This window comes from Scylla paramamosain, chromosome 3 (genome assembly GCF_035594125.1).
Source record: "Scylla paramamosain isolate STU-SP2022 chromosome 3, ASM3559412v1, whole genome shotgun sequence".
Lineage (NCBI taxonomy): Eukaryota > Metazoa > Arthropoda > Malacostraca > Decapoda > Portunidae > Scylla > Scylla paramamosain.
Genome location: NC_087153.1, coordinates 23609011 through 23634281, shown reverse-complemented (window position 1 = coordinate 23634281; position 25271 = coordinate 23609011). Strand labels below are relative to the sequence as shown.

At 38.1% G+C, this 25271-nt stretch overlaps 1 protein-coding gene across 4 annotated transcripts in view; it reads left to right on the top strand.

The window, feature by feature from the left end:
- Positions 1-25271, top strand: part of LOC135093042 (vacuolar protein sorting-associated protein 54-like) — a 351426-nt gene that overhangs the window by 216333 nt on the left and 109822 nt on the right. For all 4 annotated transcript variants that reach the window (XR_010263179.1, XM_063991923.1, XM_063991915.1 and 1 more), the window contains exon 21: positions 17668-17772. Coding sequence is in view for 3 of the 4 variants with exons in the window: in XM_063991923.1 (XP_063847993.1) it covers positions 17668-17772 (105 nt within the window). In the remaining variant the exon portion in view is untranslated. The remainder of the gene's footprint in view (positions 1-17667; positions 17773-25271) is intronic.

Below are 25271 nucleotides of genomic sequence, written 5' to 3'. Positions count from 1 at the left end.
TAGGAAAATTCTGGAGGAACAAACAAAGGCAAATGACACAAAGCTAACAGAAAAAGTTGTTCAAGTTATAAAACAGAAAGAAAACTTGGTGAGAGACACTGTGGATAAGAAAAAAAACTGTTGTGGTATTTGGCCTGAAGGAAGAGTATACACCTCAGTGGACTGAAAGAGAAAAGAAGGAAAAGATATGTGTGGAAAAATTAGTGGGGACATTACAAGAAGAAAAAAGAGCTAATTGGAGAGATTGAAGAAATTAAAAGATTGGGTAGATATGTTGAGGGTGGATAGTGTCCTATGAAAATAAGGTTTAGGTCACAAGTGGCAGCTGAACAAACAGTGAGTAAATCCTGGAAACTGGCCAAGGTGGAAGAATATAAACAAGTGTGGATAAAAAAAGATAGAACCAGAGAATAGAGATATTATAAATGACCTAAGAAAAGAAGCAAATGAAAAAAAAAAAAAACTAACAGAGGTGGAGAAAAAACAGTTCTTTTGGAGGGTTATGGACATGAGGTTGAGAAAGTGGTACAGGAGAGAAGTAAATGCAGAAGGGGAAGACTAAAAGTAGCATACACAAACATAAATGGACTAATGGCAGCAGTGTTGGAACTAGAAGACTATTTAAAAGAGGAGAAACTGGACATCATGGGAATCGTTGAAACTAAATTGGCAAGTGAAGGAGATATCTTAAATATTGGTGAAGGAAAATACAACCTATGGATGAGAAATAGAAAAATAAACATGGAGGAGGTGTGATGCTTCTAGTAAGGAAGGATTTATTAGTGGAATCTGTCACATATGGGGTGGAGGAGGCAGAAGTATTGAAAATAAGCTTAAGACAGAATATGGGAAGATACTGTAATGTTGTGGTGACATGTTCCCCCCTATTCCAACTCTTGGAGAGAGGATGAATATAAGAAAATGCTTGAGGATACAAGGACATGTTTGGCAGAGCTGCTTGAGGAAAATGACGATATACTCCTGATGGGGGACTTTAACTGTAAAGAGGTATCTTAGGAGAATTAGACCACAGAAGGCAGTGAGTCATCATGGGGAACAAGCTACTAGACCTAGCTATTGAAAATTTCCTGATACAATGGGTTAAAGATGACAAGATTTAGGGGAAATGAAGCACCTTCAAGGCTCGATCTAATTTTCACCAAGGAACAAGAAATAGTAGAAGACAAATACATAAACCCAATAGAAAAAAGTGATCATGTGCTGATTCAGTTCACAGTTATGGATAATAGCCTCAGTATAAGGAAAGAGGACCACAGAAGAGAATGGCTAAACTACAGCAAGACTAACTTTGGACAACTTAGGAAGTATTTCAGTAAAGTGAATTGGAACAGTTATTCAAAAGGAAGACATAGAGGAAAAGCGGACAGCTTTCCTGGACATTTATAATAAGGGAGATGTGCAACAGCTAGATTGGAGAGAGAAAAGCATGGAACAAGTGGAAGAAAAACAAGAGACTGGACCTGTGGAACAATTTTATAAGAAAGAGGAATGAATATGTCAAAACTCACAGAGATGAGAAGAAAAATTTTGAAATGTAAAGACCAACCAAAATTATTTTATAAATTCATTAATGGGAAATTAAAGAGTAAAGATGAAATAAGTATGGTAAAAGCTGGAGAAGAGACAGTGGATGACCCAGAAGAGATGGCTGAAGTGTTTAACAGATACTTCCACTCTGTGTTTACTAAGGAAAATGATTTCAGAGGTGAGAGGACAGCGTTAGAAAAAGGGACCGACCTAAAGGAGATTAAAACATCAGTAGATGAAGTAAAGAATATATTGGAAGATCTGAATGTAAGGAAAGCAATGGGTCCTGATGGTGTCTAAAGTTGGATTTTAAAAGAGTGTAGCTCACAATTAGTCTCAGCATTGCACAATATAATTAGCACTACCCTGGTAAAAGGTAGAGTATCCATAGACTAGAAACGGTTGGATATTACCCCAATCCATAAGACCAGAAGTAAAGAAGATCCATTGAATTATAGATCTGTATCGCTCACAAGTGTGATGGTGAAGATTTGTGAAAAGATTATCAAGAACAGATGGGTGAAATACCTAGAAGACAACAAGGTGATAACAGAGAAACAGTTTGGCTTCAGAAAAGGAAGATCTTGTGTTATGAATTTGATAAGTTTCTATTCAAGAGTAATAGATATAGTGCAAGAGAGAGATGGATGAGCTGACTGCATATACTTAGATCTGAGAAAAGCATTCGATAAAGTTCCAAATAGAAGACTAATATGGAAATTGGAAATAATTGGAGGACTTGGTGGATCACTACATGAAACTTTTCACTGATGACACTAAGATTATGAGGAAAGTAACAAATGAAGAGGATTACAATGCTTTAAATCAAGACTTAATTAAGATTAATGAATGGTCATTGAGGTGGAATATGGAGTTTAATGCTAAAAAATGTAATGTGATGAGGTTTGGAAAAGTGTGGAAAGACCAGTTGGCAACTGTTACTTAGGGAATAAGGAAATCTTTATCAGATCAGAAGAAAAAGACTTAGGAGTAATTATTACTGATAATTTATCATTTGGGAAGCACATAAACAAAATTATAGGAGAAACATATAATCTGCTGAGAAACATCAAGATAGCATTCTCCTATATTGATGAAGATATGATAAAAAAAACTGATAACAACGATGATACATCTGAGATTGGAGTATGCAGCATTAGTGTGGTCACCAAGTTTGACAAAGGATACAAGAAAGTTGGAAAGAATCCAGAGAGCTGCAACTAAAATCCCTGCAAGCTTAAGAGAATATAGTTATGAGGAAAGGTTGAAGAGATTGGGCCTGACTATACTAGAAAAAAGGAGGGAAAGAGGTGATTTGATAGCAATATATAGAATATTGGAAGGAATGGAAAAGTTGGACAGAGAAGACCTCTTGATACCAGATACGAGAGACACAAGAAGACATGGAAGGAGATTGAAAAGGAGTGTTTGCAGAAGAGACATCAAGAAACATAGCTTCCCACACAGAAGTATAACAGTGTGGAATGAACTTAAGGATGAGATTGCATGTGCAAAGACAATTCATATATTTAAGGAAAATCTAGATAAAAGTCAATATGGAGACGGGACGGCATGAGCCTAGTGTGGCTCTTGTCCTGTATTTTACACCTAGGTAAATACACACACACACACACACACACACACACACACACACACACACACACACACACACACACACACACCTGAGCAGCCAAGCTGGAAGGACGCACGGGTAGCAGCTCTGCGATCACCAAGATAAGCCAGTTGTGGTATAGGGAGTTTGAAGCAGTACTGTTTCTGTCTCCATAATGAAATAGGAAAAAGGTAGAGGTGATTCTAAAAGTAGAGTTGAAAGAAAATTAAAAGGGAAAAATGGAGCCGAACCGAAGTGGCTTGTTTATGCTGAGCAATGAGTTGGCAGCAGGAGAAAACAACTTCTCAGGGTTTTGTGCCGGTGACAGTGAGTTAGCACAAAACTATGGCAGAGAAGAGTGTTGGCCCTGGAGAGTGACATGGAAAAACTGATGGAGAGATTCAGAGCTATGGAAGAGACCCAGGTAAGCCAAATTAAAGAACTGAAGGGATTGAGCCGAAAACCTAGAGCTAAGAAATCGGTGCAATGCTCTGGAGATAGAAATTAAGGAATGTAGTAAGAAAGTGGAAGGAAGTACCAAAACTGTAGTGCAATTAAGTGAAAGGCAAGATGCATGGAAAAAGCTCCAAGAAGGAGATAAGGTAAAGTTTGAGAGGAAAGTAGATAAGTTGGAGAAACAAATGAGTGAGCAAGAGATCATACAAGGAGAGGCAGTAAACTTTGAGAAAATAATAGAAGAACAATTAAATGGGGCCAAAATAACACAAAAGGTGGTAAATGTTATCAAGACAAATGAGTCTCTTGTAAGAGAGAGACAGTTGACAAAAAGAAATGTATAATTGTCTTTGGGGTTAAGGAAATGGGGAGTTTTCGGAACTAAACCGCTAGATGTCGTTGCTGCTCATCTAACTGTAGGAAAGAGAACTAAAATATTGTTGTAGTAAATCCCAGGTGCGTAAAGATGCATAGAACATTGATCATCTTGATACTATTGAAATGATGTATCGACTTTTCAGTATCCGGTATGGATAATATTGAGAGAATGTGGTCAAATTATTTTTTTTTTTTTGTGATTATCGAGTAAACTGCTAGCATTGTCTTAAATAAGGCATATTACAAGTATAAAAACTATTGATTTGGACAATGAAAAAAAATAAAAAATCTCACTACTATATAGTATGACACAACCTACTCAATAACATTGTGATATATGGCTCTAGTTTTTTTTTTTTTGTGGGGATTTTAGCATTGCTCTCACGAAGCGAGCAACAAGACAAAGTAATCGAGAACCAAAAGAAACATTTCTCAGGCGATCCTGCTGCTGCTGTAGTGTCCAGCTACCGTAATCCATTGCTTAGGGCATAGTGGAGATGGGCACCGCAGCAACATTCAACTTCTTGTCCAACAAAGTGTTTCTTAAGTTCAACCAGCACGGCCGAGTCAGGTGTTTGTTTTGGTTAGAGATACAGCATTACTATCGCCAGGACACTGAAGTTGCTAATTTTTTTTGTTAAAATTGCTGTTTCCATAAACTAGGAAGGAGATCTATGTAATTTGGACTTTTGACTGTCACAGACATGTTGGCTTTATGTTTACTGTCGTCTAGATTAAGACGTTTCCAATCAAGAGTGTATTCATTTGGAAATCTTAAGATGACCAAATAAATCTAAATGCTGATTCACTAGAAAATCAACTTATATACATTTGTTCATGAAAGAGTTTGAATTTACTTGTGTTACTACTTAGAAGGGATTATGTAGAAAAATACATTATATAAGCCCATTGCATCTTCATGTAAATAGAATAACACTGTAGGTATATCTGATATTGCTTGTATGTGAGAGAAGAGTTTGTGTCTGTGCTGCCACCTGGTGACAACCACTAGTTCTGAAAACTCCCCATTAAGGAAATCAACAAAGCAGTAAGAGAGAAAGAGCTGAAAGAGATAGTAAACAAAGTGGTGAGAAAGTTACAAGAGGAGAGAAGATGTCTGATTGATGAAGTGGAAGAATACCACAGAGTTGGGATATTTACAGGTGAAGTGTGGGCGCCTGGAACATCGTGACTCTCTCGGATGATCATCGTCTGCCTCATCTATCGGAGAAACTCAGTAGGCTGAGAGTGGATATAGTGGGGCTCTCTGAGGTGAGGAGGCCTGGCAGTGGTGAGATCAACAGTGGTGGTTACACTTACTACTGGTCTGGCTGCTGCAATGGCGCCCGTCTTGGGGGAGTAGCTATAGGCATTTCCAGCAGACTGCAGTCTTCCGTGGTTGGGGTTACTCCGTTTGATGAGCATATAATGTTGTTGAGGCTGAAGCACACTCTGGGCTTCTTGTCCTTGGTGGCAGTATATGCTTCTACTGAGACAAGTGAACTTGAAGAGAAGGAGATGTTCTATGCCAAGCTTGACTCCATAGTCGATCAGTGCCCCTCCCGCGACACACTCATTGTCTTGGGCAACTTCAATGCAGTGACTGGGACTGAGAGAAATGGCTACAAGTTATGTGTCAGTCCCCATGGCTCTGGTAGCAGGAATGTCAACAGTTCATTCCTCCTGAACTTCGCAAAGTTCAGAAGGCTGAGGATTGGGGACTCCTGGTTCCAGAGATGAAAGTCTCGTCGCTGGTCTTGGTACAGCAGTGCTGGTGGTGTGGCGAAGGAGATTGACCACATCCTTGTGAGTACTCATTGGAGGATTCTTCGGAACTGCAGGGTTTTACCGGAGTGCTGAGTTCCTTGCTACCGACTACAGGCTTGTTGTTGCAACCCTTAGGATACATATCAAGTCCAAGAAAATCTCCAGATACAATTCTCCAAGATTTCATCTTGAGAAACTGAGGGACTCAACATGTGCCCAAGAGTATGCAGTGACAGTCTTTAATTGGTTTGAGGTGCTGGACACCCTGGAGGACCCTGAAGAGCTGTGGGATACTTTCAAACGTGAAACTCTCAAAGCTACCGAGGAGTGTGTTGGAGAGCGCCCAAGGTCTAGGAGCGGTGTGGCATTGGAGGAGACACTGAGAGCTATTGAGGAAAGTCATGCTGCCAGACTGGCTGGAAATTTTGGACATTACTGGACCCTGTCATGTCGGACTGGAGCTCTTCTGAGGAGGGATAAGGAGAGGTACGTCAGGACACTCGCTGAGGATGATGGCTGTTTCAACACAAACAACCTTCGGCCTGCTCGCCGAGCCCTGAAAAAGCTCCGCTCCAAATCCACATCACAGACGAGCACTATCCATACAGCTGATGGGCGGATAGTGTCAGATGTGAATGAGGTTCAATCTTGTTGGGCCAAGTACTTTGAGCAGTTGTACATGGCAGAACCTCCAAGCCGACAGCTATCCTTAGTTGATGTGCAGATGTTGGCTGCCGACCCACCAGTAGACAAAACTCCGCCCTCTCTTGCTGAGGTGAGAGAGGCTGTGAACAAGTTGAAATGTGGGAAGGCCGCAGGTATCTGTAATATCAGTGCGGAGATGCTGAAAGCTGGGGATGACACCATGATCCGGGGGTTGCATGCGGTTCTGTCTGCTGTTTGGCAGTCCAGTACCATTCCTCCTGACTGGAAAAGGGGGTTAGTTGTCCCTACCTGGAAAGGGAAAGGGGATCGCCAGGACTGCAACAACTACCGTGGCACTACACTGCTCAGTATGCCGGGCAAGGTGCTCACTCATTTGTTGCTGATGCGAATTCGATCCCAACTGCTGAGGCATCAGAGGCCTGAACAGTCCGGGTTTATGCCTGGTAAGTCAGCAATTGACCAGATCCTAGCACTTCAAGTCTTCATGGAACAGCGACTTGAGTTTCAGCAGGGGCTGCTTGCAGCTTATGTCAATCTCAAGAAGGTGTTTGATTCAGTGCATCGTAGGACATTGAGATATTCTGCGTGTCTGTGGGATTCCTGCAAGGATTATTGGTCTTATGACTGGTCTGTACTCCGGGACTGAAAGTGCAGTGAAGCATGGGAGCGGCATCTCTGACTTCTTCCCTGTGAACTCAGGGGTGAGGAAGGGATGTGTTCTTGCTCCATCGCTCTTCAACACTTGCATGGACTGGATATTGGGCAAGGTTGTAGATCAAAGTCGTTGTGGAGTGTCTGTCAGTAATACCAGGGTCATCGACCTTGTTTTTGCTGGTGGTGCTGTATTGCTCACGGAATCGTTGGATGTCCTGGTCATGGCCCTTGAGGCACTGCATGAGGAAGCAAAACCTCTGGGACTTGAGGTCTCCTGGACCAAGACCAAGGTCCAGGCATTTGGAGGCTAACTAGATGACACAGTCTGGTCTGTCCATGCATGTGACGAGGACATTGAGGTCTTGGAGAGTTTCACCTACCTTGGTAGCGTAGTTCATAACAATGGTGGTTCTCACCAGGAAGTCACTCGATAGATTGGTCTGGCCCACGCTGCTATGAACTCGCTCAACACGAGTATATGGCATTGTTGATATCTATGCAGGCAGACAAAGATCCGTGTCTTCAAGTCGCTGGTGCTCCCTGTCTTGCTGTATGGCTGTGAGACATGGACACTTAACAGTGGCTTGGAGAGGCATCTCGATGTCTTTGGTACCAAGTGTCTTCGCAGAATCATTGGGTATCGCTGGAATGACTCTGTGTCAAACCAGCAACTGCTTCACGAAACTGGCTCAAGGTCTGTTACCAGCATAGTCCGTGAACACCAGCTCCGGCTATACGGGCACGTGGCTCGCCTCCCCGATGTTGACCCTGCTCATAGGGTTCTCTCTGTAAGAGACAACCCTGAGTGGAGGAGGCCAAGGGGACGGCCACACAACTCGTGGCTGGGGAAACTCGATAGATCATGCCAGGATCGGCTTGGGATGGACAGGGTGGCCACATGGGAGCTCGCTCAGAGGGATCGCCTTTGGTGGATGTGGCTGGTGAGTGAGGCGACGTACCCCCCGGCATATGCTCCCCATTAGTTAGTTAGAAGTGCATAGACCATAAGAATAAAATTTTAATTGCAGAAGGAAGCTGAGGAGACTCTGACAGGGGCCTGGAGATTAGCTAAAGATGAGGCAACAAAAAACATATGGCTGAGAAGAGACTTAAATGAAAAGGAAAGAAAAGAGTTAATTAAAATGAGGGAGGAAGTAAAGGCAAAAAATGAAGAGAGATCGGAAGAGGAGATATTCTATTGGAGGGTGTTGGACATGAAAGCGAGGAAGTGGTACCTGAACAGGGGGGAGAACAGAGAAACAAGCTAAGGGAAAAAGGGCATTTTGAAGGTAGTTTATACATTAATAGACTCATCTCGGGATTAAGGGAATTAAATGTTTATTTAAATGAGAAAAGTCCAGATATAATGGGCCTCACAGAAATAAAATTATATGATGAGTTAGAGGTAAAGAACATTGGGCAAAATCAATACAATTTATGGAAAAGAATTAGAACATATAAGAAAGGAGGAGTGATGTTTCTTGTCAAGAAAAGCTTAAAGGTGGTTGAAATAGAATATGGCAACAGATTAGCTGAGGCAATAAAAACTGGAGTGGAAAGTACACAAGGCAAAAAGAGACAATACATAGTGATGTACATACCACCAAAAACCAATGCCTGGTCAAATGAAGAATATGAAATAATGATAAATGATACAGTGAACTGGACAGAGAAAGTGCTAAGTGGTGATAAATTGATCATGATTGGAGACTTTAACTGTAAGGAGGTGTGTTGGGAACAGTGGCACACGGAGGGAACAGAATCATCTGGGGGAAATAAATTATTACAGCTGGCAATGGATAATATATTAACCCAATGGATAAAAGGAGATACAAGATTTGGAAAAGATGGAGAAACGTCAAGACTAGATCTGTTATTTAGTAAGGAACCAGAAGGAATTGAGAATGTTCACATAGGGTGTCTGTTAGCCAAAAGTGACCACGCTACCATAGAACTCAATATAAGTCAGGAAATAGAGAATCAAAGGAATGAAGAACACCATGCTGGGAGATTAAACTACTATAAGGCAGACTTTGATAACATGAAGTTTTTTCAAGAGAGAGGGGATAGATTCCATAAGGCTACAGGAGTCCAAGAGAAGTGTGATGAATTTCTTAAAATATATAAAAAGGTGAAAAAAAGTTTGTGCCTAAAAAGCAGACAGTAATAACTGGTAAAAAAGAGTGGTTTAATAAAAGATGCAAAGCAGCAAGAAGGATGAAAAAGGATACATGGAAAAAATGGAGGAAAAGTAAAAGAATTAACCTGTGGAATAATTACAAACAAGCAAGGAGTGATTAAGTGAAGATTCTGAGGGATGAACAAAGACAGTTTGAAAAAGATATAATAGACAGGTATAAAAATGAGCCAAAACTCTCCCATAGGCATGTGAATGGTAAACTGAAAAGTAAAGTGAGTATAGGAAAGCTAATGGTAGATGGAGTGGTTCATAAAGACCCAAAAGAAATGGCAGAAATGATGAATAAGAGCTTTAAGGAAGTTTTTACAAAGTAAAAGGAGTTTATAAGGCTATTGTGCACACCTAAAAATGGAAAAATAGAGGAATTTCAAGTAACAAAAGAGAAAGTTGATGAAATCATCAAAACGTTAGAAGTGAGAAAGGCCAAAGGACCGGATGGAGTGTCAGGATGGGTAATAAAAGAATGTAGTAACCAGCTTATTGGTAAATTACATACCATCATATGTATCTCTATTAATGAAGGAATAGTTCCACAGGATTGGAAAAAGGGCAAACATCATACCCATATTTAAAGAAGGAGACACACAAGACCCACAAAATTATAGACCAGTTTTGATGATGAGTGTGGTTGCAGAAATATGTGAAAAGATAATAAAAAACAAATGCACCAAGTTTTTGGAAGATAAGGACATTCTCACAACTTGTCAATTTGGCTTTTAGAAAAGGGAGATCTTGTGTCCCTAATTTATTATGCTATTATTCAAGAGTAATTGATATCATACAGGAGAGAGAGATGGTTGGGCAGACTGTATTTATCTAGATTTAAGAAAAGCTTTTGATAAAGTGCTGCATAATAGACTGCTGTGGAAGCTGGAAAAGGTAGGTGGTGTAAATGGAAAAATGCTGAAATTGGATGGACAATTTCTTTAAAGACAGAGAGATGAGAACAGTAATTAGGGACCAGACATCAGTGTGGAGCCCAGTATTAAGTGGTGTCCCCCAAGGGTCAGTGTTGGCACCAATAATGTTTGTGGTGTATATAAATGATACGGTGGAGAATGTATCCAGCTATGTGAGTCTTTTTTGCTAACGATGCAAAACTTATGAGAAGAGTGAAGGGAACGGAAGATTGTGAAGAATTACAAAGAGATATAAACAAGGTGTGGGAGTGGAGCAACAGATAGCAAATGGAATTTAACTCTGGTAAGTGTAAAAAGATGGAATTTGGAAAAAAAACAGGTGTAGCTATAACTATAAGATGGGAAATGAAACAATAAATAAGACAACAAGAAAAAGATCTGGGAGTGATGGAGTGATTTTCTCAGAGAATTTATCACCAGAAAAACTTAGGTGAAACTCTCAGCCTACTAAGAAACATAAGAGTTGCCTTTGCTTATCTGGATATAGAAATGATGAGGAAAATAATCACCACAAAGATACGTCCAAGATTAGAATACGCAGCAGTAATTTGGTCACCATATGAAAAAAAAGCACATAAGAAAGTTGGAAGGAATACAGAGAGCAGCAACAAAGATGATAACAGAATTGCAAGATTTGTCATATGAGGAGCGACTAGCTAGAATGCAACTCCCAACCTTGGAAAAGAAACGAGAGAGGTGACTCGATTGCATTGTACAGATTGCTGAGTGGGATGGAAAAACTAGATGGGTAACATCTCTTTATAATGAACGAAAGAGAAACAAGAGGACATGGAAGAAAACTAAAAGTAACCACCTGCAGAAGGGACATAAAGAAGTTTAGCTTCCCTCATAGAAGCATAGAGGCATGGAATGGACTGGAAGGGGAAGTGGTGTGTGCTACAAATATTCATGACTTTAAGGAAAAGTTTGATAAAAACACTTATGGAGACGGGACAGTACAAACTTAGTTCCTCTCCCGTATGTCACAACTAGGTAAATACATACACACACACACACACACACACACACACACACACACACACACACACACACACACACACACACACACACACACACACACACACACATACACACACACACACACAACAAGACTACAAGAAAAAAACACATTACACAAGGAATCACTTCAAGACTTTACTCAAAGAAAATGATGGCACACTCATAATGGGTGACTTTATAAGAAGCACCATGAGATAACTGGTTAATGGCAAGTGGCAATGTGTCAAGGGGAAACAAAGTTTTGGAGTTAGCCACGGAAAGCCTTTTCTCACAGTGGGTTGAGGAAAACACGAGATTCTGCTGGAGCAACAAATCAACACCACTCAATCTAATTTTTAAGAAGAAAGTGGACTTAATAGAGAATGTGATGTACAAGAACCCAATTAGTAAGAGTGACCATGCACTAATAGGGTTCTGACCAAATGAAGGGAATATGGAAATAAAAAATGAGGACCGCATAAAAGACTAGTATAACTACAACAAGGCAAATTTCCAGCAACTAAGGAAGTATTTTGAGTATGCACAATGGGACCTATTCTTCAACACATGACATTGACAAAAAAATGGGCCATCTTCCAAGAAACATACAAAAAAGGAGTAGATAAATGGATACTGGAAAAAAAATTAACAAAAAAGGGAAGAGTGGTTTAGTTGGAAATGTATACAAGCCAGACAACAAAAAGAAAAAGTATACCATACCATACAGAACAAATGGCAAAAAAACATGAAGCAAGACAATTGGACCAATTACAAAAGATAAAAAAAATCAATATGGTAAGACAAGAAGAAATGAACAGAAGAACTGAGTAGCTCCATGAGAGAGTGATCCAAGTGCCACAAGCCACCAAACCCTGATTTTGTGCTCAACAACCCGACCTGCACCTCCTGCACTGCCTGGTGGGAGTTGAATTTCTCCCTTTGAGTTAACATGGTTGAAATTGCTATACAATACAATGTACTTTTGGCATAATGGACTTGGCTTGCCCAGGCTTAGTTGACTCCATGAGAGAATGATTTAAGTGCCAGCAGCTGTGCTGAGACAAGAACCAGCTAATGAACACATCAGCAGGGATGATGTATTTTGTGACATCATGGACAGTCAGCCAGTGGTGTGGACATCTGTGACATAGGCAGTGCGCAGCCAATGAACTTGCTGTGATGTCATTAACTTGAATTATCTCTGTGTTTTTTTGTGATTTATCACAATAGCTATGTGTGATTCAGGTAGTGATGTCAATAGCCCACAAGCTATTGTTGTTAGTGAACATTAGAAAATCACATTACTTGAATTTCACAAATCCATTGTTTGATTTGATTATTGATAACTAAATGATAATTGATTCTGATCAAAATTTTATTCATACCATTGGGAAGCTGAGGCTTCAAGGATTAATTTGGTATGTATTTCTCTAAAATTGAGATACTTGATATTTTGTAGCAGTAAACTTTAGGAGTGATATGTGATGTTTTTAAAAAATGACACATGGATCACTCTCCCACTGAGGTACTCAATTATGATACGAATATTACTGACAAATGCAAGGATGAACCAAAATTATTCCACAGATATATCAGTGGCAAATTAAAAAACAGAGATAATATTAAGAAACTCATAGTCTGTGGTGAAATGATAGAAAGTATAAATGAACTAGTAGAGATGATAAATAATAGTTTTCAGTTAGTTTTCACTAGAGAAAGTGTCTTCATTGAAATAATCAGAACATTAAATTGGCAAGACAAATTAACAAGGATAAGGACAACAACACAAGAAGTCAAGAAAATGATGGATGTACTTGATAGGAGGAAGGTGGCAGGACCAGATAGTGTATCAAATTGGGTTCTGTGGGAGTATAGTCCTCAACTATCTGAGAAGATTTGCAACTTAATTAACACCTCACTGGACTAAAAAAAAGTCCCAAAGGACTGGAAATGGGCAGACATAATTCCATTATACAAAAATGGGAATAGAGAAGAGCCTCTTAACTACAGATTCATTTTGCTAACAAGTGTAGTAGCAAAGATATGTGAGAGAATAATAAAAAAAAATGGACATTCACCTGGGGACTAACAACATTTTAACAGAAAGGCAATTTGGATTCAGATGAAGTTGATTGTGTACCACAAATTTAATAAGCTTCTACTCCAGGGTAAGTGATATACAATGGATGAAAGAGAAGGATGGGTAGCCTGTATATACCTGGACTTGAAGAACGCATTTGATAAGGTGATGCACAAATGGCTAATATGGAAATCAAAACATGAAGCAAGAATTGGAGGATCAGTACTAAAATGGATGGAAGATTTTTTACTCAGTTGAGAAATAAGGACAGTAAATCAAAATACCAAATCACTGGAAGGTGATAAGCGGGACCCTCCACAAGGATGTGTACTGGCACTGATTATGTTCATATTGTATGTAAATTATATGGTAGAAGGTGTAACGGGTTACATAAGTATGTTTACTTGATGCCATTATCTTGATGCCAAGATAATGAGGAAAGTGACTAACCAAGAAGACTATGCTATCCTGCAATAAGATCTTGATAAGATAAATTTTGTAAATAGCAAATGGAATTTAATGAATGCTAATAAGTGCAGTTTGATGGAATTTAAAAGGAGTCATAAAAAATTAAAGGGAATTATTTGTCAGCCAATGAAAGAATTAGTAAAATAACAGAAGAGTAAGACATGAGAGTAATTATGGCAGATAAGTTATTGCCTGAGAAGCTCATAAATAAAATAACTGGAGAAGTGTATAACCTACTCAGAAATACAAGGACAGCCTTAAGTACCTGGATGAAGATATAATCAAGAAACTGATAACATTGATGATATGACCAAGATTGGAATATGCAGCATTGGTGTACTCACCAAGACTAAAGAAAGAAATCATAAAGCTGGAAAGAATACAGAGCTACAACAAAAATACCAGCAAGACTGAGCAATCTCCCATATGAAGAAAGACTAAAAGAATTAGGGCTAGGCTAACAACATTAGAAGAAAGGAGACAGAGAAGAAACCTAATAGTGATATACATAATCCAAGAGGGAATGGAAGAGATTGATAGAGAAGACTTAGGCTCAGTTTTTTTAAACATTGGTGTTAGTAAATCCCAACACTAAGCCCCACGTCATATCTCCTCTTATTAACTTTGTAAGTGCATATTTTAAACTCAGGGAAGGAGACACAACATGGTGTTAGGAGAACCCAACACCAACAACACTCTTTGCATAGACTGGCAGCTCTGGAAGAATCACATGTGCCTGCCAAAGCATCTAATTGATCAGTGCTTTACAGTTTTCCTGCCTAAACAGTCTACAATGAACAGTGCATTCATATACACACACAAACACACACACACACACACACACACACACACACACACACACACACACATATATATATATATATATATATATATATATATATATATATATATATATATATATATATATATATATATATATATAATGTAGGGCATAAGTTTCAGGGGAGTAAGAAGTGAAATAAAAAGATGAACAATGAGAGAGAGAGAGAGAGAGAGAGAGAGAGAGAGAGAGAGAGAGAGAGAGAGAGAGAGAGAGAGAGAGAGAGAGAGAGAGAGAGAGAGAGAGAGAGAAGTAGGAGGGATTGAGCATGAATGCCAGACATGTGAAAGTTGCCTGCTGCATGCCTTTGAGTTTACTTTAATTTCATCCTGTATCAAGTTGTCCCTCTTTTCCATTTTATTTATCTTATTTCCAATTGTCCTTTCAGCTCAGGTCTTACCCTTGCCTACAGAGAAGTCAGAATGCATCCAGATCACATAGCTTAATCATAATTATTTTCAGAAAGTGTTTGTTTATTTAGCAGCCTACTGTGAATGTGAGGCGAGGCAGCAGGCGGGGTGGGGTGTGTTTCCCCATATCACCCCCACCCTCCTCTAGCATGAGCCATACCCTTATGATAAGCACAAACTGGGCATTCCCACGCTTAGTCACTGTCTGTAGCTTGGACAAGTTGGACATATCATGGTAGGCAGCATGTTCAGTGGAGACTGGACGTTATACAGTTAGAAGGGCCAGTTGCTTTAAGGAGTACTTGAGTAGCTTACAGCAGTACATGCCTACTTATTATATGAATAATGTTAGGTGTTTCCATCAATCTGTCTGTGAGTGCCTTTCCTTGCAAGGCACTTTGTGTATATTATGAGGTGATTCCTTGTCTCCTGAGTCAAATTCCTAGCAACAGTGAGTGGTCGACGACCCTCCTGGTTGTTTTTGTGGGCAGTTTGTGTACACAATGTTTTATTAAATGCTACTGTTAGTCAAGCCTCCTGTTGGGTGTTTGGCCACAGAGGATGTTAAGTGCATAGCTGTGTAGTGAAACTTTACTCCCTCCTCAGGCCCTATCAAGGCCTGCCATCCAGGAGGCTGTAAATGACACTACTCAGCCGGAGGATATAATACTTCATTGGACAGTGGGTTGGATTTGTTATTTGAGGATGGTTGTCCAATGAGGTGTTATACCTCAATCTTTTAAGTGTGTGGGAGTCCCTTGTTGTGATTGTCCCTTCCTAGAACATGGCTATTGATTCTTTACCAGCTGTTGGAGTGGCTTGGCAATTGTTGTAATATTCCCTTGCCTGTGGGTGGGTGAAACTGGCTGGCGACCTCATTTGTGTAACCTGGTGTTATGATTGTCTGTGTAAAGGGGGCAAGATTCAACAGGACCTTGTAACCTATATTAAATCCTGCACCAAGACATGTAAGTGGTGACTTGGGGGGAAGCTAGCCCAGTTTGAGGGAACTGTAAGAGGGGCAGGAATTGGGACATTTGCTATTGTCTGGAAAAACTGCCAGATTCACCAGCCGACTGAATTTTACATATGAAGGTTGGTCAGCTGGGGAAAAATCTTTGTCATTTGTATGTTATCAAACAAACTAATAAAATATTAAGAACAATTTTAACCAGCACCATCAAGCAGAGAGCAAGAAATATATAAAAACGAGTTAAATACTATGCACATTATCTTGGGTCTGGGATGTATCATCACCTTGAGACAAATACTATTTTTTATCTATATGACCTTACCTTATCCATTTAAGTTATACAGTTAACATACCCATATATAAATCCTGGTACACATGAAAGAAACAACCATGTTTTGATGCCAAATCTTAGTGGGACACTGGTGAAGATTGTTTGTTGACATCCTGCCTCCCAGTGTCTTCCCTGAGTTGCTGCTTTCTTCTAATACAACCCATCCTTTCACACCTTGGTTATTCTTTGGAAATACAACCCATCCTTTCACAACTTGGTTCTTCTTTCCTGATATGTTTGTGCAATCAGCCACAACACGTGTATAGACTGGGGTTTTACCACAGTACTACAAACTTATATCTCCCGCCTCAGGTTTGTTGGAAAAGTCAGTGTGTCTGATATCACCCAGTCCTTTCATCTCTGCATGGTGTCAGCCATCACAATATCCTGTCAGCCAAAAATATTACATGCTCAACTCTTTTGGGGATTTTTCAGATAAAACATTAGTCCTTGTAGAAACCAGTAGAAAATATTTCAAACTAAATATGTAGCAGGAGACTAGAAATAAATGTGAAAACACTGAGAGCCTAGTTATGAGTATTTAGCTGGAAAAATACTGCTAGGCATTGGAAGTGGAAAATTCTAAGACACTGCATTATCACAGTAATTTCATGGGAGTTTTTTTGCTTGAAGTGATAGATAAAACATAGGAAAGAAGATATACTGTGTGTATGTGGACCTAAAGAAAAAAACTTGAAAGCTTTTGACAGGGTACCATTACACAAGAGACTGTTCCAAAAATTTAAGCATGTAGGTTAATAGGGTTACAAAATAGATTGTTGAAGTGGATGGAAGACTGTCTCAGAGGGAAATGAGAAAAGTCAAATTGGCTAAAAATAATAACTGGCACTCCTTCAGGGGTTACATACTGGCACTGAGATTCTTGATTTACATATATATTAAGGTGGAGAGAATGGATAGCTACACTACAAGTGGATACACTTAATTATTTAGAAAAGAGAACATTTAATTGTAACTACAAAAATATGGATAAAATATTTGAATGGAGCCAAAGATGGGTGATGGAGTGTAATTTAAAATTATGGAAATGAACCACCCCTTGGGGAACACTCTTAAAGGCATAAGAAAGAGAGAGAGAGTCACATCATGCTTATGTATACTGCCTTTATGCTTATTCTGTTCATTCCATGTATTTCTTTGAATTGTCTTATATGTTTCTGTTTTCACTCTTTGTTAGCTTACCTCTGTCTCATCATACCAATGTTTACAATTTGCAATAATGTTCTGCTCTTGAACTTTGATAGAGTTTTTCCCTCTTAAATCTTAATTTGCCTTTATTTTTTCCTTCTTCATCACTTCATTCCTAGTCATCCATTTACCACACTATTATTATTTTCTTGCAGGGTTGTGACAAGTGAGCTGACGTTCTACTTCAATCACCTAGAGAGTCTGGGTCTGAATGGTGTCATGACACAAGAGCAGTTTACACAAGGACTTTGGCCACAGCGGTGAGCCCTCCTCATCATACTCCTTTTCCTTTCTTTCCTTAGTGTCGTGATGTCCTCCTTGCAGCCCAGCATGGGGACCACAAGCACAAAACCATATCCCAAAAATTTCATATGTGTTATGGGTGTGAAAAGAAAATTGTGTGGTTCTTAGGGCCCAGTTGTGTGTCTGAGCTGCATGTCCCTTGGGCAGTATCATCATATTCACTATATGAGCCTGTGTTATCATTCTCATTGCCTTTGTCATTACCATCATCATCATCATCCTTATCATTATCATCTACTGATAGAAAACCTGGAGGGACTAAACCTTTATACTGCATTACCTTACTCCAGGCGCAGGTATAAGTAGTAAAAACGAATTGAATGTAATGTTAACACAGTAGATCAGCTATACAAGACAAATGTAAATTAACAGAAACTCAGTGAAAACTGAGTTAGTGAGAAAACTATACACTACTATATACTACCCTGTAACAGGTACGTAAAAAATTCCATCCCACATTGAAGGTTAATCAGTTTCTGCAATTTTCTGCCTTTCTTTATATCCTCTTTCAGTGGGATAAGTGGAGAAAAGGAACATCTATTACACACACACACACACACACACACACAATATATATATATATATATATATATATATATATATATATATATATATATATATATATATATATATATATATATATATATATATATATATATATATATATATATATATATATAAAGTTATTAGAGCTTTCTTACTTCACATTTTCAGTCATGGTTGTACATTGTTGTACATATCACTTATATTTCTCTATTTTATATTTATGTTGGTCAGACTATGTTTGGATCTTAAATATTTTATTTTTTATTTTATTTTTTCTTTCTTTTTTATTTTGTTTTATTTTTATTTTTTTTTGTGTAATTGTGGTATATAGGAGAGATATCCAAAGAGTTGAAGGTGTAATACAACAGATATAACTTCTTATGCTATTGATGAACTGTAATGGGCTTTACTTCATGAACTGATATGTAAATGTCTATTCATATACAGTTGTATTTGAGTAATATTTATATGAAGATGTGTAGTACTAGGTTTTGCCTGTTGCTAATTTGAGGGTCAGAATATGGGAATTTGCAATTTCTTTGTGTTTGGAGATGGAGTCAGGAGACTGTCCATATTTTCCATATCCAGAATTGTGGCTCACTGTGTCTAAACCTCAAGCACCAAACGACAGGAGTTGAAGATATCTCAGACTGCAATTTACTGCTTACTGCTAGAGAACAACACTTTATTTAATTATTTAATTTATTTTCTTATTTATTTATTTTTTTCCAGTGTTTGTTGTGAGACAGTGGTGGTTAACAAGTATGGATTTGATTGTGTCTCATGTCACCCCTACTATTCTTTAGATATTAAATAATGAATGTCAGACTTTTTGTTGTTATTTGGTGGCAGAGTTTTCATTTCAAGGTGCTTGGTAGTTTTTACTTTGAACCCACACTGATAACTGGTATGTATTGTTATGATATGAAGTTTAACAACGTAAATTTGTCATTCAGTCAATTGAATCCTATATGAAGGCACCCAGTTGCTTAGCGAGCAAGACTGAATATGTTTTCTGTCCTCTACTTGTAACATGTATTCTTTCTTTTATTCATTACATTGTGTTGATGACACAGAGAGAGTAATTTTTTGTTGAAGGAGTTAATCATTAATGTCTTATGTGTTGAATCATGAATAATACATATAGTACCCTATTTGTAAAGACCTGAACTGAGCAAGAGCTTAGATATGTTAGGAAATGGAGGCCTGATAGGTTACTGTAATATGTTTACAACTCTGTTGTTTTCTATTTATTTTATATTGCTTAAACACTTAAGACATTCTGTCATATTTAAGAATACTTAAGGATAATAATCACAGAATTTAAGTCTACCATAAAAACTAATAGATTTTAGTACAAAAAATCATTTAATGAATGCAGTGCTGTTATAACCAGGTAATTCGCATTTCCACATTATATTCAATTCTCTTATTATATAGCTGTGAACTTATGGCAGTAGTCCATCAGCACCTTGTTCCCATAGATCATCAAAGTTTTTATGCAGCCTGCTCAGTTAAGGTCTAGATCATGTTAAAATATATATATATATATATAATATATATATATATATATATATATATATATATATATATATATATATATATATATATATATATATATATATATATATATATATATATATATATATATATATATATATATATATATATATTTTTTTTTTTTTTTTTTTTTTTTTTTTTTTCTCTCTCCCATGATTTTGGCCATGGAACAAAACTTAATCAAATATATTGAGTTTCATTTTATTTATTTATTTACTTAGTTCTTTTTATTGTTTGTGTAAATGTTTCAAAGACAAATACTGCTACCTAGAGATTCTTTCTATAAACCCTCATTATTATGCTGCTACACACCAAAATTCTCAAAATTTATACAACAAACCTTGGCTTTCAAAGAAGAGTTCCCTTTATCACTATGATTTGGTTCTTTGAGGGTCCAGTTGGAGGTGTCATTTTAAGGTACCATTCTCTTCCTTGATGAATGAAATAGATCTCTCTCTCTCTCTCTCTCTCTCTCTCTCTCTCTCTCTCTCTCTCTCTCTCTCTCTCTCTCTCTCTCTCTCTTCAGGAGCCTTACATCATCCTCACCCCAATCTCATTGAGAAACTGAGGCATTCATAATCTAAATTAAATACTGTACACTTAAGATTGTTTTTAAGATGAATAGTTCCAGGTGTTGATTTTCAAATTATTTACTTTTTAAAAAGTTTTAGAGTTGAACATTTAGGTTCATTTTCAAAATTTACTATATTACTTTTACTATTTTTTCTATCCTAATAGTTTTATATGAAGTTCAACCTAGTTAATAAACGTGGTATTGTTTGAGTCTGTTGCATAATATAACTTGTTTTTCATCTCCAGTTTGTCTGAAACTATGCAAGATAATACAGTTAGCATGAGCTACATCATGCAGAACTGAAATTGTAGTATTTTCTTGAGCACAAATACCTATACATTGAATAAACCAGTGTAAATATTACTAAAGCTGAGGTGAATGTTTATGTTTGCTGGAAGGAGATAATAATAATGACTGTGTTCAGATATATATATATATATATATATATATATATATATATATATATATATATATATATATATATATATATATATATATATATATATATATATATTTTTTTTTTTATGTTGGAAGGACACTGGCCAAGGGCAACAAAAATCCAATAAAACAAAAAAATGCCTACTGAAATGTCAGTCCCATAAAAGGGTCAAAGCAGTAGTCAAAAACTGATGAATAAGTGTCTTGATATATATATATATATATATATATATATATATATATATATATATATATATATATATATATATATATATATGTACATAGTGGAACCTCGGTTACAACTTGGTTTTCGAACAAGATTTTTAACTCATGATTGCTTCAGTTCCTGTATCATAATTTGGTTTCCTAACAAAGTTACTTGATTTGAAATACTAAAAACAGAAAAAGCTGCCATTTATTACTAATTCATAGTTTCTATAAATATTTCCTTCATTTTTATATATTTGGATGAGAGACACAGTGGGAAAAGACAGTAATTCAATCTTTGAAATAAGTTAAATGTGATACATTGAAAAGCTTCAATGTAAAGAAATAAGGTTTGGTGCTCAGGAATAAACCCAAGCCTCCTGTGGGTCTCTCTATAAGCCACAATGCCATTACTAGAGCACAATTGCATTTTCTCAGTAGCTTTTCTCAGCAACAAGATGTGTAAGTATTATGATCATCATTTTGGCAGCAAGTGGGTTGCTCTTTCCTGTGTCACTCTGTAAGGCTTCCCTCACTAGATTGGTCACAAAGAGAATACTTGCACAGTCTAAACAATATCTTCTAATAAGTTATGTGTCACTAAGTTCATTCAATATGTCTTTTCTGGATAAATAATTTCTAAGCTGGAGATTTGGAGCAGCCATCTTGACTGTGGGACCATTGGTCATTATCTACTAAGATAGGGTGGGCTGGTGTCTGAGAATGGATTAATCTATTTTTACATTGATTCCTATGGGAAAAATAGTTTCAATTTCTGAACATTTAGGATTTTGAACAGCATTCAGGAATTAATTAAGTTAAAAAAACTGAGGTTCCACTGTATATACATACAGATAGTCATCAGCTTACAACCTTATGTGACTTATGACTGACCACATTTATGACCCCTTCCCTACAATGGTTTCTGGCCAGCTTCTGGTGCTGCCAATAAGCTGGGGGCTAAGAGCTGGGGATGCTCACATCATTCATGCACCTAGACAAAGCTCCCAGCACAACACTCTTCCTCTTGTTTGTCTCTCAATTTGGAAATTTTTGTACAATATCACCCCCAAGATGTCTACCAAAAGGAAAATGTAATTTTCTACTCCTCAACTCTCTCTCTCTCTCTCTCTCTCTCTCTCTCTCTCTCTCTCTCTCTCTCTCTCTCTCTCTCTCTCTCTCTCTCTTTCTCTCTCTCTCTCTCAAAATAACAATCTTAAGGATTGCTAAATAGAGTGAGACTGATTGTAAATGAAAAGAGTGAGAAAGGATGAAATGAAAATGACTCAGAACGAATGATAGGGAGAGAGAATGAGGTATTACTCCCTTGTCCCTTGTCTCTGACAGATAAGAGGGATGGGAGATGATTATGTCATAGGTCGCCTTATGACGTCTGTTGGAACCGATCGCAGTTATAAGTTGACATATATATATATATATATATATATATATATATATATATATATATATATATATATATATATATATATATATATATATATATATATATATATATTTGTTAAATGTGGTAGCTATTCATAACTCAGCATTTATCAACTTCTTTAAGTTGTCCTTTTCTCTTTTGTAATTAGGTTTATGACCGCCGAAACTAGTCATTTTCACTAGATTGTGATTTCGTGTTTCTAAGCCCTTCTTCAGTAGTGTGTTGTAGCCGAGGTGAGAATGGCTGGAATTGCTATATGGTCCAGTATTTATTCAGTGATCCATGGGGTCATCCTGGGTTGCAAGCATCGCTGAATGGCCGGCTGTGCACTGCTATTTTTTTTTTTTTTTTTAATGTAGGAGGGACACTGACCAAAGGCAACAAAAATCCAATAAAAAAAAATGCCCACTAAGATGCCAGTCCCAGAAAAGCATCCAAAGTGGTAGTCAAAAATTGAAGGATAAGTGTCTTGAAACCTCCCTCTTGAAGGAATTCAAGTCATAGGAAGGTAAAAATACAGAAGCAGGCAGGGAGTTTCAGAGAAAGGGATAAATGACTGAGAATACTAATTAACTCTTGCATTTGAGAAGTAGACAAAATAGGGGTGAGAGAAAGAAAGTTGTGTGCAGCAAGGCTGCAGGAGGAGGGGAGGCATGCAGTTAGCAAGATCAGAAGAGCAGATAGCATGAAAATAGCGGTAGAAGATAGCTAGAGATTCAACACTGCAGCGATGAGAGAGAGGCTGAAGAGTCAGTTAGAGGAGAGGAGTTGATGAGACAAAAAGCTTTTGATTCCATCCTGGCTAGAAGAGCGGTATGAGTGGAACCTCCCCAGACATGTGAAGCATACTCCATACATGGACAGATAAGGCCCTTGTACAGAGTTAGCAGCTGGGAGAGTGAGAAAAACTGGCAGAAGCATCTCAGAACACCTAGCTTCATAGAACCTGTTTTAGCTAGAGATAAGATGTGAGGTTTCCAGTTCAGATTATATGTAAAGGATAGATCGCGGATGTTCAGCGTAAAAGAGGGGGACAGTTGAGTGTCATTGAAGAAGAGGGTATAGCTGTCTGGAAGGTTGTGTCAAGTTGATAGATGGAGGAATTGAGTTTTGAGGCATAGAACAATACCAAGTTTTCTCTGCCGCAATCAGAAATTTTAGAAAGATCAGAAGTTAGGCATTCTGTGGCTTCCCTGCGTGAAATGTTTCTTTCCTAAAGTGTTGGACGTCCCTGAAAAGACGTGGAAAAGTGCAGGGTGGTATCATCAGCATAGGAGTGGATAGGACAAGAAGTTTGGTTTAGGTCATTGATGAATAATAAGAAGAGAGTGGGTGACAGGACAGAACCCTGAGGAACACCACTATTAATAGATTTAGGAGAACAGTGACTGTCTACCACAGCAGCAGTAGAATGGTCAGAAAGGAAACTTGAGATGAAGTTACAGAGAGAAAGATAGAAGCCGTAGGAGGGTAGTTTGGAAATCAAAGCTTTGTGCCAGACTCTATCAAAAGCTTTTGATATGTCCAAGGCAACAGCAAAAGTTTCACCAAAATCTCTAAAAAAGAGAATGACCAAGACTCAGAAAGGAAAGCCAGAAGATCACCAGTAGAGCAGCCTTGATGGAACCCATACTGGCGATCAGTTAGAAGGTTGTGAAGTGATAGATGTTTAAGAATCTTCCTTTTGGAGATGTATTCAAAAACTTTAGATAGGCAGGAAATTAAAGCAATAGGACAGTATTTTGAGGGATTAAAACGGTCACCCTTTTTAGGAACAGGTTGAATGCAGGCAAACTTCCAGCAAGAAGGAAAGGTAGATGTTGACAGACAGAATTGAAAGAGTTTGACTAGGCAGGGTGCAAGCACGGAGGCACAGTTTCGGAGAACAATAGGAGGGACCCCATCAGGTCCATAAGCCTTCCGAAGGTTTGGGCCAGCAAGGGCAATGAAAACATCATTGTTAAGAATTTTAATAGGTAGCATGATGTAGTCAGAGGGTGGAGAAGAGGGAGGAACAAGCCCTGAATCATCCAAAGTAGAGTTTTTAGCAAAGGTTTGAGCAAAGAGTTCAGCTTTAGAGATGAAGAAGTAAAGTTATTGGAGATATTTTTGGTTAGATGCCAGAAGTCATGAGGGGAGTTAGATCTTGAAAGATTTTGACACTTTCAATTAATGAAGGAGTTTTTGGCTAGTTGGAGAATAGACTTGGCATGGTTCCCAGTAGAAATATAAAGTGCATGAGATTATGGTGATGAAAGGCTCAAGTACCTTTTGTGGGCAACCTCTCTATCATGTATAGCACAAGAACAGGCTGTGTTAAACCAAGGTTTGGAAGGTTTAGGTAAAGAAAGAGTGAGGGATGTACACCTCCATGCCAGACACTATCACCCCTGTTATGCGCTTGGCACACAGAGACGGGCCTCTGTCACGGAAGCAGTAGTCTGGACCTGTAATGCAGTGGCTGTGATTGTGTGTTTCTTTTCATGTTTGGCCAGGCCAGAAGGTTGTCGGCTTGTACATTGAGTTCATGGCTGAATTCTTTGATGTACAAGATTACATTGTAGTACTGCAAGGTGCCTTGTATCTATACACATGTCCACAATTTTGGTGTTCTCCTCTAGACATTGTCTTGTAAGTGCTTCTCTGGGACTCCAAATGTTAGGTGAGGCGTCAAGACAGCTTTGTTG